The 20113-nt window shown below is 34.2% G+C and overlaps 1 protein-coding gene across 3 annotated transcripts; it reads left to right on the top strand.

Moving 5' to 3' along the window:
• Nucleotides 1-406: 406 nt before the first annotated feature.
• LOC127836460 (neurogenic locus notch homolog protein 2-like) lies at nucleotides 407-19676 on the top strand. 3 transcript variants are annotated; one of them, XM_052363107.1, is made up of 14 exons: nucleotides 407-541; nucleotides 769-837; nucleotides 1009-1091; nucleotides 1302-1373; nucleotides 1512-1599; nucleotides 2144-2238; nucleotides 3764-3832; nucleotides 4101-4227; nucleotides 6888-6995; nucleotides 7308-7415; nucleotides 9469-9602; nucleotides 11111-11207; nucleotides 11462-11623; nucleotides 19362-19676. In XM_052363107.1, exons 2-14 carry the CDS (start codon nucleotides 786-788, stop codon nucleotides 19604-19606), a joined length of 1440 nt encoding a protein of 479 aa, XP_052219067.1. In that variant the 5' UTR covers nucleotides 407-541; nucleotides 769-785; the 3' UTR covers nucleotides 19607-19676. The 3 variants fall into 3 exon arrangements, with proteins under 3 accessions (XP_052219067.1, XP_052219068.1, XP_052219069.1); XM_052363108.1 differs by lacking the exon at nucleotides 1302-1373; XM_052363109.1 differs by lacking the exon at nucleotides 6888-6995.
• Nucleotides 19677-20113: the final 437 nt, after the last annotated feature.

Here is a 20113-nt window from a genome sequence, read left to right as displayed (position 1 = left end):
TTTTCTATTTCCTATGTAATATGCAAGATGTAAAACATAATCACACATTAACAGAATCATACGCATACAATTAAGAATAATCAAATAAAATGTGTATGTGCCTCATAGTCCTTGATCAGAACTAAGGTTCAAAGTACGTTTCGTACGGAGTTATGATTCGATTATTGCCGTTTAGAATTACGAGATAAAAAGTAAGCGATCGGCATGTAGATTAAAAGAGTATTTAAAAAGAGTATAAACGGGTTTTAAGGAAATTCAATTAAAAATAAACATTGAACAACACGAATAATGCATGAATATACGATGTTATATAAACTTTATTTAAATCATGACACCAAATGTAAACCTTGTACCGCTCTTTATCGTAGAAGTTCGTGATTCTTGCTTTTATATTTAGAAACCATCACAACGTTTCTGCTACTCAAATGGAACAACGCATTGCAAAATACGCCGTAAAATGTTAATATATAAGCCCGGTCCTCTATATAAATTGCATAGTTAGGATATACGTGGCAGTGCTGAAGGGAAACGCATGCTTAAGGTAAGTTTTATTATATATATTTACAGGCTATTGACTTGTTTGATCACATGTTCTTTTCAACATGTTACTCTTTATAAAGGTTAAACGTATGATCAATAAGGCCACCAATATTTTTATATTCATTTGCATGAGATTGAATCAGTCTTACAATTCTTTAACGCAGATATGGTTCATCGTCAGGTGTACAATCTCACGAGTTACTAGTAATGTTTCAATTGCGCTTATAGTACACCGGCATCTCAAGATGTTCTTCAGCTTCTTCATTGTTCTTCTAGCTGGCATCAGCGTTCTCAGCGGTATGTTACACGTGTCTGTATATGATTTTTCCAATCAAAAATGTTTTTATTTCTTTGATGTGTATGTTATAAAAATATGTAATTATAAAGTTTTTATATTAATACATATCTACGCAAAGACGATAATACATAGCTTATATATAACGTGTAATTACTAATATTTTGTTTCAGTTGACTGTTTGACTTGCCTTCATTGTACGGATATCCAAAGTCCTAGACACTGCAAATATGTGAGGGAATGTCAGCCAGGCGAGGTAGATCTTTGTTGACATGTGAACGCATGTGAAAATAGCTTAGCTTATCAGTTTTAGTCTTTGTTATTGATATTTTTTTAAATACAAACATTTAAATCGTAATTGTTTGTTTCGAAAACCATTGATTCCATTAAATTGAATCAATGCTATGTTCTAATCCAAAATTAGAATATACCTGCAGTATCGTTTAAAATTCGAGTTGTCTCTTAGGTCTGTAATATTCACCGGACCACAAATCCAAATGGGGATGTTGAGTTTGACGTGAGCTGTGTACATCCTTGGGTATGATCTTAATTCGTTAATTTGATTGTGTAAAAATTACAAATCATATGCCTCACATTTGTTCGACAGTACATATTATTTAAATAACGATTTAATAGATCGTTTAATGAGTTACCTGCAATGCTTGGTGTCGTTAAGGCGTGTTCCAACCGCTCCCAAGGCCTTCAGGCGTGTGACGAGTGCTGTAGTACAGACCTTTGTAACGCTGCCGGGTGTGGCTTGACAGGTACACAATGAAATTTAGCAAAACTGAAACTATGTCTTAGAAGCATAGGTTAATTTGCCAATAGTTTAACAATTTATGTAACTTAAATGATGCGAACACACGCACTTATCTGCCGTTTGCTGGTTTTGAACGAACGATAATGCGATTGATATGCTATTTATCTGCCGATAGCCAACTTGGTGTCAAAGATACCAGAAAAGAGAGTTATACTAGCTTAGGTTATCGCTTTGAGATTTAGATAAAATTGGGGTATTTTCAAGACAAAGACCGCATATCATATGACGAAACTAGAGATTTAATTTAAAATGTTTATCTTTTATTTTGATAAACAATTACACACTTATCGTACCTCTATCAAACGGTTTCCGAACAGCTAAAAGAGGTCTTCCTTCTTACAATCAATTATATGTATTTTTTTGCTGAAATTTGAGTCGTTCCCACATTATTATAACGCAGTATATAATTTTTGGAGCGTTTTTGTGAAATAATACATGTGTTCTTATGATAAGTCAAATGTATATACAAAGAAAATCTCTTCTGACAGGATACCCATCTAAACGGGGCCCAGTGTGCTTCAACTGTCCTGCACAAATCACTGATGGTACATGTCACAGAATAGATGTCTGCGGACTTAACGAAGTTAGTTCTTTAAACGTGTAAATGCCTGAACTAGTCTTGTTTAAGCCTGTTTTCTCTAAATATGCGTTGTTAAAGTATATACCTAATTAGTTTCGTATTAAACTTTTACATTTAAACATGTTACAGCTCATATAGTTTCCTATTTACTTTAAATACTTATTTGATGGAAAAAAAACATGAGACTAAAGGAACAGTATCATGACTTATTTTATCGTGTGTATACGGTAGATGTTATTTAATTCAATATACCATTTGCCTATACAATACAGGAAAGTATATACAATTCAAACTCTGATCATAAAAACGATTTACCGCCTTTAAACTGTAAATTCAAAACACCAATAGTTTGATGCCTACGCGAACATAAAAATGCACAAGTGTCCATTCACGTAATAAAAACAGTTATCACCGAATCATTTCTTGTTGGGATTATATCTCGTAATTTATGTACTGAAGAAGCAGTTACATAAGATGAGAATGCTTAATAACGTAGTTTGGATGTGTATTCATATAAAATGTATGTTAGTTTTAATATAATCAATATTACAATTTAGTGTTATTTCGAACAATTTCATTAAATCGATATTTATAGAATATAGGCTGCTAGATTTTGATTATCTATCACCAAATAAAAATTGGTATAAATTGTTTACTCCAGCCTTTCATTATGTTATTTATCGTTTGAAACATGAACACATACGTTTTTATTTTCCACCATAAATAACAACTTCTTGATCATATCAGTTTTAATTTATATATTGCACCTGGCCTATCAACGTGTTCGGACTGCCGTCATATCATGCATTGTTTAATTTTTAATATTCTGTCTTGAGAAAACATACGTAAACTTTTGATAAAAAAAATCAACCGACCGGAATAACAATTTATAGTTACCAAGGAATACCGTACACTGGCATGTTTCAGGAACAATTATGTCTTGGCGCGTTACAAATCATACGCGAAAGTAAGTGAGAAAATAACATTTAATACTTTGGAACATGTTTTTAAATGTATATTTTCTCCAATTCCTATTCGATTAGCTTTTAACATTATTTGAGGACTAATAACTCTCTACATAACCCATCATAATCATTACACTATTTGTCATGAGTTGTTATGATTATTTGGACATAAAACTGTGTCTTGAAAAAGTGTACTCAAGTGGTATACGAAATTACACAACATTTTTTAGTATTAATTGATTATTTATAAACAGGTCAATAAGCTTGCGTAGAATTGTGTTGGATGCGAAATTATCGGGATTGCGTAATCATGTATTTATTTGTTTAGACATACTGCACACGACAAATTAGCATATGTCAGTATTATGCAATATTGTCAAATAATCGCAAATAAACATTACATGTTGAACAGTTAAATTGTGTACCGAATTGCTCGGGCATTTTGTTTATGATTAATGAAAACAAATTATCTTATGCTTTTGATTATAGCTAATTATTTAAACTAGATTATTCTGATTAGAGTTAAAACGATTCGTGGCCAATCTCGGAACCGTCTTTTTCAGATGTGCTTGATCAACGAACAGAGCGAGTTTGGCGATACAGTGTATACTTCACAGTGTGTCGGATTAGCGGTATGTCAAATAATGTTATTCGAGTTAACAAATTGTTAATAATTTTAAAAAGTGACTCGTTCGGCGTATAATATATGATTATTGTCACGTGTGTCTATAATATATTACAACCCAAAATATTAACAAGGTCAATTTGAATATCAAACACGTGAATAGCACTCAATATTGTGCGAGCATACACCATATTGAGCAGTAAGTAACCCTACGATCAGCGGTAATGAATAAACCATTTTGCATTCTGATATAATGACAATAACAAACATTTTAGCACTGCCAACCTCAAACCATGGGCAGTTTACAAATAATTGGAAGGTCGATCTATGATGATACTAGATCGTTGGCGGAAACCGTCTGTCACAAGTGTTGTCATGACGATCTTTGCAACGCAAACTGCGGTATGAATAGATTCAAATAGTTGCTGATAGTCTCTGTTGTTAAAATGTTAAACTGTTTAATATAAAATATTCTATTACTATTATTCATTATTTATTTATTTTGTATATATGTATCGACTTATTAATTGACTGATACACTGATTGTTTAGTTAACCTATTTATATTTTGGTTGATTGATTGATTGAGATACACTAATTGATTGCTTGTATAATTTTTAATTTATTATTTGTTTTCACATTTTCACGCACTCACTCATTCACTCATGCATTCACTCGCTTATTCATTCATTCACTTATTCACTAATCACTTATTCACTCACTAACTCTCTCACTCGATCTCTTAACCGCACACCCTCTCTAACTCATTCACTCGATTACCCCTCATACACAGACACTCAATCACTCAATCATTCAATCACTTAATCATTCAATCACTCAATTATTGAATCACTCATTCACTCTCTCTTACTCAATTAATATTTTTCTTACTCGCTCACTCACTCACATACTCACTCACTTAGTTAATTCATCAATCCCGAATCACTCATGTATCACTCACTCACTCACCTAATCACTCACTCACTCAATCACTCAAACAAACACATACCCATCCACCAAGCGACACAAACAAAATCTAACCAGACAACCCGCCGACTCACTCACTCATTTAACCATTCGCTCACTCACTTACTCATTCACTTACCAACTCACCACTCAAGTTCACGCAATCAGTCACTCACTCTCTCTCTCTCTCTTTCACTTACTCTCTCACTCGTTCACACACTCGCTCAAGCAATATATTGCTCACTCATTTCCCACTCACTTTGTATACGAAGTATGCAAGCAGTCAAGTTAAAAAATACCACCTTATTGTTGATCTCATTTGATATTTACTTTATGGTTTCGTAATATGAGTATTTCTAAAACCTTTTAGTGTTTTCATTATAACCAACCGTGATGGCGGTTTGATTTAAAACGCTGTCTACTGAATCTAACGTTTGTTTTCTAAGTCGGGTAATCAAACACTTATTTAAAAAAAATATTTGTGCATATGTTGTTCTTATTTGCATGTCTTGAACATTTTTTGAGCATACAATGCTTATTTCACCATTCACATGTCTTTAAAAGAGCAGTATTGATCCACATGTGCTTAGAATTTGTCTTATTAGACTTTTAAATGGAAACTTTTATGAGTACAATCATCGCTCAAATACTGCCCCAGAGTTGTACATTGTCACGCTTTTCTGATAATGTATTGCTTCAGAATAAAATATTTACATAAGCTAAGTTACTTAAAAGAGATATAAATAAAACTTAATGTTCGAAGTTTGCTTCTGATGTTTGTTTGCAGCATTAAGGCGTATTTTCCGTGTTTCCGAATCGCAATACACATATGTTAAAGCCAAACGATATAGCGTATTCAACAATGACAGGATCATCTTAAAACAAAACAACAAACAAAAGTTTTGCTCAATGTAGAACTCGACAAGTACGTGTTTGGATTAATTGTGCACATCTAACATGATTTGAAGGGCAGTCATGGCAATCATAAACGTTATTCAAATTAGGTCGACATTTAAATCTTGCCAGAAAGGATTCACAATTCATAATTTATTATTATATGTACATTCCAATAGTAAAGTTATATAAGCATGTGTTCAGTGCATTATTCTTTAATATTTAAGGAGGTTAACTATTGCGCCCAAAACCCCTCTAAACATTGGACATGTCTTAATGGCAGAACGAACTATTCGTGTGTGTATGGCCCGTCACGCACTCTGCAATTGCACTCGTAAATCCTAAACTTATTGAGTATTCATCGCAATATAACAAGATCGGTGTTATAAAGGTCGATACGGTGTAAAGAAATATTATATATATATATATATATATATATATATATATATATATATATATATATATATATATATATATATATATCAGCGATTAATTATTGAGCCCCTAACCCCTGTGAACATGGAACATGTATTAAAGGCAGGACAAAGTATACGTGTATGTGTGACCCGTCTCAAATTGGACGCAAATGTTCTGGTAAATCCTGTTCTATTTAGCCATAATCACTATACATGATTGGTGTTATTGAGGTTGTTACCTTATAAAGTTACATACACAATGTTTTGGTCAAAGTGTAATTTAACACACGAGCTTACTCGTAATAACAGTGGTAAATCTGACATGATCTAAAAAGAAATCATGGTAATCAGCAACAGTAAATTAACTAAGTTCAACAATTAAAACTTGTTGACACGGTTACTTAATTTAGCAAGTATTTAAAGATATATATCCAAGGGTACTCTGTATGTGCATGCTTAACTTGGGTGATTCTTGAATCTGTACAGAGGTTAGATATTGTGTCCCAAACCCATGTGAATATCGGACATGCGTAATTTGCTGGACGAACTATACGTGTGAGTGTGACTCGTTTCACAAAGTACGCAATTGGACTTGTAAATCGGAGACTTTTTTAGCCATCATATCTTAACAAAACAACTGGTTTTATTTAAGTTGATAAATATACATAGTAGGTCATCGATCGAAACCTTGTCAGCCCAGATACTGAATTCAGGAATGAATATTTTTTGTAAATTCAATGGTTCTATTTATCTGCATTTTCTGTTTGTGATTCTTCAATATTTACAGAGGTTAACTATTGCGCCTCAAACCCATGCGGACATGGGACATGTGTCAATAGCAGGACGAATTATACGTGTGTGTGTGACCCGTCTTACACTGGACGCAATTGCACTAGTAAATCCTAAACTAGTTTAGCCTGTAGCTTTAAACAACATCATCGGTGTTAATAAGGTCGATACGGTGTAAATGAATGTATGGGTCAACGTCCAATTAACATACGAGCGTTTTTTGTTATTATTGAATGGTTTATTAATTTAAAAGGATTTGAAAACCATTGATCGTAATCAGTAATTGTATTTACAATTATGTTGAAATTTGAATAGCAAATATCAACAAGGATATTCGATTCAAAAATAAAAGTATTATGTGAATTTAATGGTACTTTTTATATGTGTTTTTCAGTGTGTGATTCTTAAATATTTACAGATCTTAACTATTGCTCCCCAAACCCCTGTGAACATGGGATATGTGTCAATGGAAAGACGAATTATACGTGTGCGTGTGACCCGTCTCACATTGGGCGCCATTGCGCAGGTAAATCATACACTGTTTGTGGCATCATCCCTATACAACATCTTCGGTGTTATTAAGGTCGATCCGATGTTAATTAATATTTGGGTCAAAGACCAAAGGACACACGTCCGGGTTTTGTGATAACTGATTGGCTAACTGTGTTATCTTTCCAACATCGGTATTGTGAAGAGTTCAGCTACTGCGCATCCCAACCCGACTGTGTATTCTCACAAAAATTAATAACGTTTATTTGTAGAAACGGTCACTAATGCTATTTGATCACGTTGTATACAGTTCTGGCCATCGACCATTCTATTGACCACATCGTTCATTTATTTCAAAAGATGTAAGCCAATTTGATAACTTAACACATTCCGGTTTTTTACTAAAAGCTTTATCAATATGTTAATATATTCATTTACAGACAATGTTACGATATTGAGTATTCTCAAATGCAAATATTGAACAGAAGTAGGCAATCGCCCTTCTTCTACATTACACGACAACTGTTAAATGGTTGATAAACACAATATATTAAGGCGCACGTGTTCGCATCATATAAATCTATCATTTACCATAAATATTCATGTATAGACATGTATAAATTTCCCCGCTCTTCAGTTCTATCAAATTGACTGATGAAAACACATAAGCATGAAAACGTATCCGCCAGAGTTATGTAACTTATTATAATTAACATATTTACCAGTAAGTAAAAGTATGCACTTGGGTAGTTTTGTTCATTTATTCTTTATGTTTCTGCTTTTTGACAGAAGCTCAATATGGTGTGATCCATTTACTATGTATACATGTAAAAATTAAGTAAGTATTTCGATTACTATTGGTGGATTATTTTAACGTTTGCTGAAAAAACTATTTAATTGATGGTTAATTGTTTTACATTCGATAACGACGCATTTTCCATGTTTTCGATATATGATGTAACTCAGTTTTTACTTCATTTACACCGTTTCTGAGCAAATGTTTGTACAGATCAATATAAGCGAATGTCTTGAAAAAGAATGGTGATGATATGAATATGAATAAAATGAGGTTATTTTTCTACAGCTTTTTCATCAAAAGGGATATATATCTGATACCTGTTTCAGTAACATTGCATAGTGATTAAAAAGGTTACACAATGCTCTTGTTTGCATAAAACCAATTAATAGTCTAATTCTTACATTTGTTCTTTATTTGCTATTATATTTTGCATTACATGTTATGTAGTAAATATGTATATACACTATACAGTTGTGTGACTATTTTGGCCAAATGTGACGTGTCAAGTGTTGCCTTGCCCCAAAAAGAAGCACGATCTTAAAGAGCGAAACACAAATCCACATATAAGTTTGAACTTAAGCTATCAAAATCCTTCTTTGCATTACCAGCTAAAAGTTATTACAAGCATGACAAGTATTTTAGTCATATAAGTCCACGGTTTGACATAAAAGTGTACCTGGTGCCTAAATGTAGCTATCTGTGTATTTAAGATGACACGGCGTTTTATAACAGTTATATTTTCCTCTTTAAATTTACGATAATTGCTCATTAAAGCAATATTCAGAAATCATCATCAAGCTCAACACTAACGGTAGCAACATCAGCCAAAGCAAAAACAACAACAAAAATATAATAATAGTAACAATAATAATGCTAATGATAAATATACTACTACTACTACTACCTCTTATAATACTGCTATTACTACTACTACTACTACTTCTACTTTAACGACCACTACTACTACAACTACAACAACTATTACTTCTACTACTAATACTTCTTATAATACTAATAATAATTAAAATAAAACTTATACCTATAATTTTTATTTTTATTTATATAAATTACCTTCGTCTTCTCTAGCATCTTCTTCTTAGCATTATTATTATAATTATTATTCTCATCAAAAAACAAAAAGAGTAATAATACATACAAGTATAATAACACTGATCGTTATCGTAAATACAATCATACTAATATGATTAAAGATTTGCATAGAATGGTATGATACATGTGTACAATATTTAAAGCAATAATCATGCATCATGACCTTATAATTTTACTTTAGAATTTAGGATACACGATTGCATGGATCAAAGAAACCTGACACATGTAAGTGGCGTGTACAGCGTTCTTCCTGCGGGGATGTTTCAGAACATTGAGGTGTACTGTGACATGCAAACGGACGGAGGGGGATTGGCGGTATGAATTGCATTAGCTATTTAATCCGTAAACCGTTTTATCAACACATCATAGACTGATTTGGTAGATATTCGATCGGGGAATTGCAATTTAACTAAGTCGAAATTACGATGTGGTAAGATACATGTTTAACCATACTACTGAGTAACAGCAGTCATAGCTTCCTTATGGCGGCCATAGAGGCTTTTATGTTTGAAAGGTCATATTCAAGTCCTTGTTCGTTTTTACGATAAATATTCTTTCATAATCTAGGCACACTATACACATGAGTGCCATAAAAATACATTAATATCACATATATACATAGTTGAAGGAAAATAACTAGTGACAAACATTTAAATATATTTTGGCAACTTAGTAGTAGTATAAGTGTTGTTATTTATAAAATTATTAGTAGTAGTAATATTATTATTATTGCACTAATACTATTACTTCTATTGCTATTCTTATTATTAAACAGTTCAAATAGAATTAAATAAAGATACATATGTAAGTAATAAAGATAATTACATATTAAGTAAAATGTGCTTTAAAATAAGACCATTTGAAACAGTATCCGACTTGCAACCGTAGTGATATTAATTCTTTAGAAGCTATTATAAATCAACTCTTCACACGAATTTTCCAATTAGCGATACAAGTGTTGCAAAAGCTTCATTGTTTGATCATTTTTTCTTGTACGTGTCCTTGCATAAAACTATATATTTTTATTTGTACTTTACATAGTGGAATTTTATACCACTTATTTGAATTAAGTGTATGCTTTTGTCTTTAATCTAATGCAATATTGTGTTGTTGTTTTTTCTAATATGTAAAAACGTCAATACAAAGGATCGTAAGATAAATAGTATATATTTCCGAAATAAATTTTGGCGATTGCCGAGAAATCAGAAACTCAACTAGTAGTAGTAGTGGTAGTAGTAGTAGTAGTAGTGGTAGTAGTAGTAGTAGTAATAGTAGTAGTAGTGGTAGTAGAAGTAGTAGTAGGAGGAGGAGTAGTAGTAGTAGTAGTAGTTAGTAGTAGTAGTAGTAGTTAGTCGTCAGAATAGTTAGTATGTCTAGTAGTTAGTAGTAGTAGTAGTAGTAGTAGTAGTAGTAGTAGTGTAGTAGTAGTAGTAGTAGTAGTAGTAGTAGTAGTAGTAGTAGTAGTAGTAGTAGTAGTAGTAGTAGTAGTAGTAGTAGTAGTAGTAGTAGTAGTAGTAGTAGTAGTAGTAGTAGTAGTAGTAGTAGTAGTAGTAGTAGTAGTAGTAGTAGTAGTAGTAGTAGTAGTAGTAGTAGTAGTAGTAGTAGTAGTAGTAGTAGTAGTAGTAGTAGTAGTAGTAGTAGTAGTAGTAGTAGTAGTAGTAGTAGTAGTAGTAGAAGTAGTAGTAGTAGTAGTAGTAGTAGTAGTAGTAGTAGTAGTAGTAGTAGTAGTAGTAGTAGTAGTAGTAGTAGTAGTAGTAGTAGTAGTAGTAGTAGTAGTAGTAGCAGTACTAGTAGTTTTATGATAAGGAATAACATTATTTCAGGTGTTTCAACGTCGTGTGAATGGATCTGTGGATTTCTACCAAAATTTCTTAAATTATGAAAATGGCTTCGGAGACGTTCATGGAGAATTCTGGCTTGGTAAAGTATATCGCTTCATTTTTCCCAACACCCTAAAAAACTCTTCAAATTCTCTTTATGATTCGATTGTTAATTATTAATTATCATATTTAGTTTGACTTTTTACAGTGAGGTGTTGATGTACGCTCACAAATTATATTGTAAATAATGGATGCACATATACTTCAAAATATGCTCGTGTTTTATATAGTTTTTTATATAAGTATTCTAACAGGTGGTATTGGCATGAGCTTACTAAATGAATTATTTCTTAGGATTGAAGTATATACACGCAATGACCGCCAACGTAACGTCTGAACTCCGTATCGAGTTGGAGACGGGTGACGGACACTTGTTATATGAGGTATTTCCGAACTTCAGGCTGTCGGCTGCACCTGAATACACTCTGCATATTGAAAAGGGTCATGGCACTGCAGGTAAGCCCACGTTATATTTGTATATGTTTGCGTTTGTACAACTAAAACACGTTTTCTTCGCACGACATTTAGTTGTCCAGACAATAATATACCAGCACATACACCCAGGGTTAGGGTACACAGTTTTTGTACGTCTACCAACTCCACAAAAATCTTGAGAAACGATATGAACAATTTGTAATAAAGACCCCATGAGCTTAGGCATTTCCTTGAAAACCTTAATTTGAAAACAAGTGTGATAACAAATTGCCACACACGTTTTTTAGAGTTAAGACGCATCGGTTTTGTTTCCGTTATGGAATACCCGTTAGTTGTTTAACATAAATACATGCATAACGTTACGCAGCTATCAGAACAAACGAAAGATGCCATTATCAGTAAATTTGTTTTGAATATACATGTATGCGCGGATAAGAAGCATAGTATAGATTGTGTTGCATGGTATATTGTCTTACAAACATAAACATGAACTAAATTGACGAACTAAAATAGTTTACAAATTAAACACAAATCATATATAGACGAAACCCGCTCATTTGAAAATCTAAATCAAAATAGTATTTTAAGCGGGGTCAGTTCACATAGATTCAGCTGACTATTTTGCATGCACGTGTCTGTTCGTGGCGAACAGTTATACAGAAACAATCTTAAGTGGATAATGCTCAGTGGAACAAGGATAACTAACATTTAATTTCAACCATTTGCATATGTTTTTCTACGTGTATTTACGGATATTAACTTTTTTTATGAAAGTTTTATTAACAATTATATATTTTTCAAATGTGTTTCTAATAAATATTCGTATTTTCGAGTATTACAAAGATACGAAAATCATAGTTTGAGAATTTCTATTGTAAGGAAAGTTATGAATACAAATTAAGCATGCTATAGTTTTTATAGTATATGTACTATCATGTACTATCAAATCTGATAACTGAAACTATTGGCCATTTGAAAACTTCTTGTAGGGTCGAAATTGAAGTTACAACAAGATTGACTGAGCCGATGCGTAGTTGAACATTCGTCAAAAAATCTTCCTGAACTGTCAGATTGGCGTAATATTTATCGTAATACAGTTTTTGTTCTTATAAACAATACATAGGTGGTATTGTTGTCACTCATCGCTTTCATACCGCAAGGCTGCGTGGAATCTACACCAAAGGGCTTTCATCAATATATACGTATGGGTTGCTAATATGAGTGAAACGTGTACAAGACCAAATTCATTGGTTGCGATCGCCTGGTTATTTTCAGTGTAATAACATATTTATGGACCGGATGTATGGTCCTAATAATAGATATTCAAACTGCATGATTTTTGTATGTTGGTTACATATTGTTTAAGCCGATCATACAGATGTGTTACGGGTATAGCGGTATACATGTATATCATTTCTGAACTTTTTTTAACCAATTATAATATTTGGAAAATAGATGTTAAAATTTGTAACATTAAGAAAGCATGGTGGTAAGAGTAAAGGTTCAGCCAGAACAGGACAATTGTATGGCACACACATCGCACTGAAATCTCAAAATTGAAATAGCAAACGGTATAAAAAAATAACATGTAAATGTACCAAACTAATCATTGACAAATCAAATTCCTTGAACAAATCACATGCATGTTGGTCCAGATAAGCATTAAGAGGGTCTAATTACAATAATTGAATAAACACACAATTGATGAGAAATTGCAAGTTCTGATTGTAGCTCAGCTTGAATAATATCCGAGCACAATTGGGATTGAACACGGGACCTCCTGCTTCCAAATCAAGCAGACACCCTACCGCGTCGCTATAAAAGCTAGCTCTTATAGCACGGCAGTATAAGTTTGTAACATAACACACTATAATAATCGAAATTTGTACCAAATTTCATACAATCTTAAATAGGCAGTCACCTTGATCAACATTTCAGTAACCTCGGGTTATCAAAACGTCAATACGTACCTGGCACCAATATTTGCTTACCTTATGTGTCAATCTTCGGTCAATTCCGTATGTATTCGTTATGTGTCCGTTGCATACGTCATATTTATGTTGCAGACACGTAACTTTACAAACGCCCAATCAAAATTGCACACGTTAAATCAACTTTACGTTGAAGACACATGACTTTACACGGCCAATCAGAATTGCACACGTAACAATTATCAAAGCTTTCGTTGTTTATATCTATATTAATAAAGCAGTCTTACTAGAGCAGCCGAACATAGAAGGCGCATTATTGGTTGCTGTCGCGGGCAAGGCCCGTTGTGTGCTTTCGCGCTTTGCCTTGAACTTGACAAACATTTTGAATACGTTGTGTTGTGTTAATAAGCAGAAATAAAACGTAAATATATCTAAAATTGAGATTATCTACGTTTATCGTGACTTTGTGTTCTCCGTCAACTATGTTACAAGTTCTTCATATAACGAATGACTTAAAAGCTCTAGAGTGAACTGTTTTTGTACAATTGCTTACGACAACGTGCATGTTAAGATGCGAACACATACAGGACACCATAAGACAGCCTGTAGGGCAACACTTGATTTGGGATAAACCTTAGCAGTATAGATAGTGCAGGACTAGGTCTGAAGTCCCGTTTGCAAAATTGGGTTGGGAGATTTTCTCCCTTGATGTGAGTTAATTAGTCCTTATACATGATAAATCACCGAGGTGCTTGTCTGTCACACTGGCAGTGGCCTAAAAATACCATAATCCAATATGGCCGCCGACGGCCATGTTAAAAAAGAAAAATATATTGCCTTTTGGAGAAAAATCAAATGTTTTACCTCTAAATAATGTCTTTTTGGTAAAAACTCAGTTATGAGAGGTCTTGTTAAATATGGAGGGTAATTGATCCGGAAAGGTCAAGTACGAGGTCAGTTGATACATCAACGACCTTGAGTTGACCTTGGACAGCTAAAGTCAGTGTATAAACTTTAATGTGACAAATTTCGACGTAATAAATTCAATTACAATATTGTTGAGCATGTTTTACGTAATATTGGTACATTTTGATAATTAACGCATGGTGTGCTCACAGACAAAATACAAGTATATTGAAAATTTTCACATTTGGAGGAAAAATACTACAGTGAGCGGGACTCTAACCCAAATGCAGATGGTTTGATAATGTGATAATCGACCAAACCCCTTACCAAGCAAAACAGTGATATTTGTTCAACGTTGGCTCAAAGTCAAACTGACGAAACATCTATTTGATGTCGGGAAGACTTTGAACCAATGCCAGGTGTTGGTTGGGTAATCACTGAGTCATCCCCAGTCCTAGGGACAGGCCAACGGGCTTACACCTTATTCCATAAGGACTTATAGCAAAAATGCACACAACTCATCAACATGAAATCATTCTCACTTTAATAGGTTTCCAAATACTTTGTTTCACAAAGATTACATACTGTTCCAAAGTTAGTCATTTCATGTGAGGTTTCCACAAGGTAAATTGTCCACTTTACCATGACAAACTGTGATGCAAAGCACCCCAGCAGCACGGCGAATACACCATCGAGTATCGCACTTTCCTGTACACTTGCACAATATCAGCAAGCTCCGTGGTAAAGGCTTCAGGCACTTTGTGGGCAACAGCATGCCAAGGTGCTCCGTCCATCCACCATGTGTAACTGGTGCCAGTCGTGTCTCAGAACCATCAATATTTATAAGCAGTTTACATGCCTTATGTATTAGGCTCTTCTACACATATGTCCTTTGATTACACTGCTTGAAGGAGTATCTAGGCCAGAGACTCGCAGAAGTTTGCCCTGACATCTAAGCAGAACAATGGTCCAATGGAAAGGGCCCATACAAAGAAAGAGGTCGCTGAACTTGTTCGGCTCTTGTAGATAAATGTCTGCTGCAAGAGCAAAAACACCCTCAACACACCATATTGCCAGCGATTCCTGATCTTACTTTGTCTTTGCACACTCTGAAAATAAGTGATGCAATGTCTGAATGTAGAACGCTTAGTGATGGGTCTTTGTATAACAGGTAGGAAGCCAACACGCATCATCGACACCACAGCAGAATAAACAAGCATATGAACGACCCATTTATGAGGATTTTCTATTTCTGAACCATTGCGCAGAACACTTATAGTGAATTCACGCTTTGTGGCTACATTCCGGACAGTTTGTGCATCGAGCAACGTAGCCTGCTTCGTTTCAGGATGCAGCAACACGTGATAAGGCTGGTATAACTATTGGCTTGATATGGGGAGGTACCTCTTGACATGGTAGCTTTGTCTTCAGAATTGGATGTTCATTGCTTATTCCTGTATTGGACACTGTGGGTTCGGAAAGAGGCATATTTACTGTGGCATCTTGAAATACCACTAGGGCAGCATAATGTGGACCTTCGGTACCAGATATTGATGATTTGTCAGCATAGTCTGAGTTTTTCATTCCAGAAATAATATAGTCCTCTTTGGTGAAAGTACTGGGTATTGGGGTTTCTCCATCTTCTGAGCATTTCACGGCATAGCTATCAAGAAAACTGAGGGCAATATAAAGAAGTGAAACTCCAGCTGCTAAGTCTGATGGTTTGAAAACTTGGACATGCACCCTTTCTGTTGAAAGCAGTGAAAAGGCTCCTGCTGCGATCTCTTTCATAAATTGCGTGGCCAAGCATCATATGCAATGGTGTTCGCGTCAAACCACTATGACTGATGTACACAAGCATCTGGAATAGACAGTGTAACTGTTTACTCTTATGATCTCTCAACCAGGTTTCTGTTTGTTCTTGTGGAGGATGATCTGTTGGTAAATGACCGTGTAATAACTGTTTCTCTGCCTCCTCATGTACCTCATCTTCAAGAGGCTGTAGAAGTTCTTAAATGTCCTGCACACTGCTTTGAAAAAGCGTGTACTTAGGGACCTTAAAAAGAGCTGACAAAAACGTGAGAAACAATCCTGACATTATTGTTCTTGCCCATGAAGACTTGAGGTCAGTAATGTCGCAAAAACTATCTTGTAGGCCAAAATCAACGTCTTTGAGAACTTGTCTTAACTGGGCACACCAGCTTTCTGCATAATGTCCTGATTCTTCAGTTTGATAACTATGTCAGCAGCGCTTATATCAAAAAATGATGTCAGATTCGTTGACCCGACTATTGGGCGATATTGTGACCGAATGTCCATAATTACTGATAATCAGCTGCTTCATATTACGGTTAAGGAATGTACTTGTAAGCACTTCACCTTCTTCACAAACTTAATGCAAACTCTACAATATCACTCATAGTGCAAAATTCACCGTTTGAACGAAGATTGTCAATATAAGTAAGCTTGCGATTTAAGAGTACGCGCTTGAAGTTGTTAATATCCGGTTTGACATGATCAGTAGATTTAAAGTTACGGTCAAATTTTCGTAGGTAGCTCTGACAACATTTGTTGTGGCAGTATAGGTCTGCAGAGATGAATGACTTTATACATTCTTCTTGGTTGTTGCTCCGACGATCAGCCACTCTTGTGAAAACTTCATCCTGGAAGTGTTTTGCAATGTTGACAAATTTCTCAGCCCTATCATACTCGCAGATTATGTATTTGTCCCGGTTCCGCTTGTGTTCTACATTACCACATATTACACAAATCAAAGTTCTGGGATCTTTCGGACAGCTAGGGGGTGTACATGGTAAAATGCTACGGCGAAAGGATTTCCTGAAACAAACACTTGTAGACGCCCGAAATGTGTGTACGATTTATAACACTTATTGGTATTGTGGTAAGAAAGCATAGCTTGTGATCATCCGTCTTGTCGTCCAAAAGTTTGACGAGCTTTGTAACAATATCATTCCTTAGTGCAGAAGCTCTCTTTGCCCTCGCAAGCGCAGTGTCTTCACTGGTTAGAGGTTATTTGTTATCTTCCTGTCAGATGATACATAAACTGGGATGCAGCCCGTCGTCCTCTGCAACCAAGGGGACCAAACTTGTGTCTTTTAGAGAAGATATTTTAGATAGTAAACCAACTGCTGAGTTAGTTAATAGTGTCCAAAAATACACTAGCTCTTAAAACCTTGAATAGACTGCTTTCACTCTACCAAATGTTCTCGTTCGTAATTTTTCCTTGTTTATAATAGTATTTGTTTGTTCTTATTTCACACGTGATTAACAATATTATCCAAACAAAACTGTTATTAATATAACATATAATTCTCAGTTCTTTCTGTATTAATGGTCTAAAATCAACTGTTCTTAAATACTGAAAATTGCTAGAAAATCTGATGTCTGTATTGTCTGTATTATTTCAAAAAGAGATACTGCATTGACATTTTCTCTGATAATCAGAGATCGTAGAAATGTAAACATTTAACACTAGAATCAAAGCAACAAAGCCATTTAATCAAACTTGGGAACAAAATAAATAAACCAAAATTTATCAAAATAGCAGCCAGCATGCTGTGGTAAAAAGACTCGCATTTCGCAATACCATGACTTTCCCGCTTTTGTAAATAAAATGATCGAATCAATGTTTGCATTCAAAATGCACTAATAAGCATAAAATTAAATGATTATATATAAAGAAGAATGGTTCTATTGCATATTTTTTTAGATTTTAATACAAAAACCATATGTAAATGAACATTTGACAATTTAAAACTGCATAAATAAGCGTTATATTTTAGTAAAATTGAAGCTGTCAATTCAGCAAGAAAATGAATAAAAGAATCAAAGGTCTGAGCGGTATTGATGACAAAATGATCTTGTACATGCCGTTTCAAGGTCATTCTGACTTTGAAAAAGATACATTGATAACATAAATTTATCCTACACACTATATTTAGTCAGTATATATATTTATTATAAATGTATATTGTTGTTACGGTAAATTAAAGTAAAAATTGTATTATGTCAATGGCGGCCATCTTTGAATCGATAATAGCAAAAACGTGGCATGATTCCAGACAAGCACCTCGGTTTTTTTGCATGTCTACAAACCCATATACTCAATTCCACTGAGAAACGACCTGAACAACATTTTGCAAACGGGTCCACATACCAAGTACACGACTAAGACGCTCTATTGTTAATAAACTTGTCGTATACTACGCAATGTTTTCACCCGATATACTTGGATAACTTAAGAAATGGTCATTACGTACAGAACTTAACTTTAACATAATACGGGCGTTTTGTTTAAGCGAATACAACATTACAACAGATATTATTTTGTGTCATCTTGTTTTAATTTATATGTGTTGTATGCGTACGCTAACACTCAAAATATTGAATTCTAAACAATACATACATACTACGATTTCCCAGTGTCAACATAACATCTCAACTAATTGACAACATTGACATATTTGTGTTATCCACAAAAGACATTAATATATATTGTTACTACTTCAGAAAAGAATCAGATCCTATTACCTTAAAATAAACTTGACAAATAGGCTTTTCTTGTCAGACACACCATGTTATGTTTGTTCTATCAAAACTATTAGCAAATATTAATCATGCTGGCATGGCTAATTAATAATATTTAATAAAACACTTTTACAAGTGCAAAACAATATCGAAGCAAAAATCCATCGCAGCATTGTTTCTAATAATAAGTTGATGTTCGTGTTAACTGCCGGTGGTCACGGTCGGTCTATGATAACATTAAAAGCAAACGTCTACCATAAACTAACGAAAATTATCTATGATATGTGTGTTCAACTTTTATGTATTAGGGTGCTAATAGATATTATGTTATAGAATTAGATTATTGTATAACAACACAAACATTTTATTTTTAGGCGATTCACATGGGCTATCGTATAGCTCCGGAACTAGATTATCCACATATGACAACGAACACAGCAGCACATGCGCCCACAGCCATCACGCAGGAGGGTGGCTTAATAATTGTGGATGGGCTAACTTAAATGGTAGATATGTTACGCCCGGGTCAAAAAGCTTCTTATACGAAGCGATGTGTTACGGGGACTATAACGACGGTGAAGCACTGAAGGGTACAACAATGATGTTTCGAAGAGTTTGACACCTTCACGACGACGTATTATGCACACTTGCACGGCCAATAAAATAATGAAAATGTATGTGAACATGCATCCCATTTAAATTTCTTTAAAGACCAAGCAACGTGCTCGTTCTGTTGTTTGATTCGATGTGTGAGTGACATTAATCAATTGATAATTAGGTTAACACCTTGTCATTTAACACACGGGGGTTTGCAATTCTGCTTAATTGTGTAAAAGGCGCAAACCAGTATTCCATCCGTATTTCAGCTCTATCACTGAGGTATTTTAACCAAAAATACCTATAATGCAAGCTTGTAACTAAAGCTTGCCGACTTGAATTTATTAGGTTGTAATAATATAATGTTAACATCACAATAAGAGGCGATAACCATCGTTTTAGAAACTTGTCATTAAGCCAAACTGAAAGCACGTTTTTTAAAAGATATTCGTATGAAACATACATGTAAGGATTCAATGATGTTAAACTAAGGCCGTTATAAACATAGCACTCTGTAATGGCCCTATTC

This window comes from Dreissena polymorpha, chromosome 6 (genome assembly GCF_020536995.1).
Source record: "Dreissena polymorpha isolate Duluth1 chromosome 6, UMN_Dpol_1.0, whole genome shotgun sequence".
NCBI classification, from domain to species: Eukaryota; Metazoa; Mollusca; class Bivalvia; order Myida; family Dreissenidae; genus Dreissena; species Dreissena polymorpha.
Note: the sequence above shows the minus strand (reverse complement) of the source record. Positions and strands in the feature narration are given on the sequence as shown.

Bases quoted from the DNA above. Each gene is read 5' to 3' on its own strand.
- LOC127836460 (XM_052363107.1), top strand. From the start codon at position 786: ATGTTCTTCAGCTTCTTCATTGTTCTTCTAGCTGGCATCAGCGTTCTC. The intron at 1,600-2,143 runs GTACACAATGAA...CTCTTCTGACAG, and splicing joins TGCCGGGTGTGGCTTGACAG to GATACCCATCTAAACGGGGC. The intron at 2,239-3,763 runs GTTAGTTCTTTA...CGTCTTTTTCAG, and splicing joins ATGTCTGCGGACTTAACGAA to ATGTGCTTGATCAACGAACA.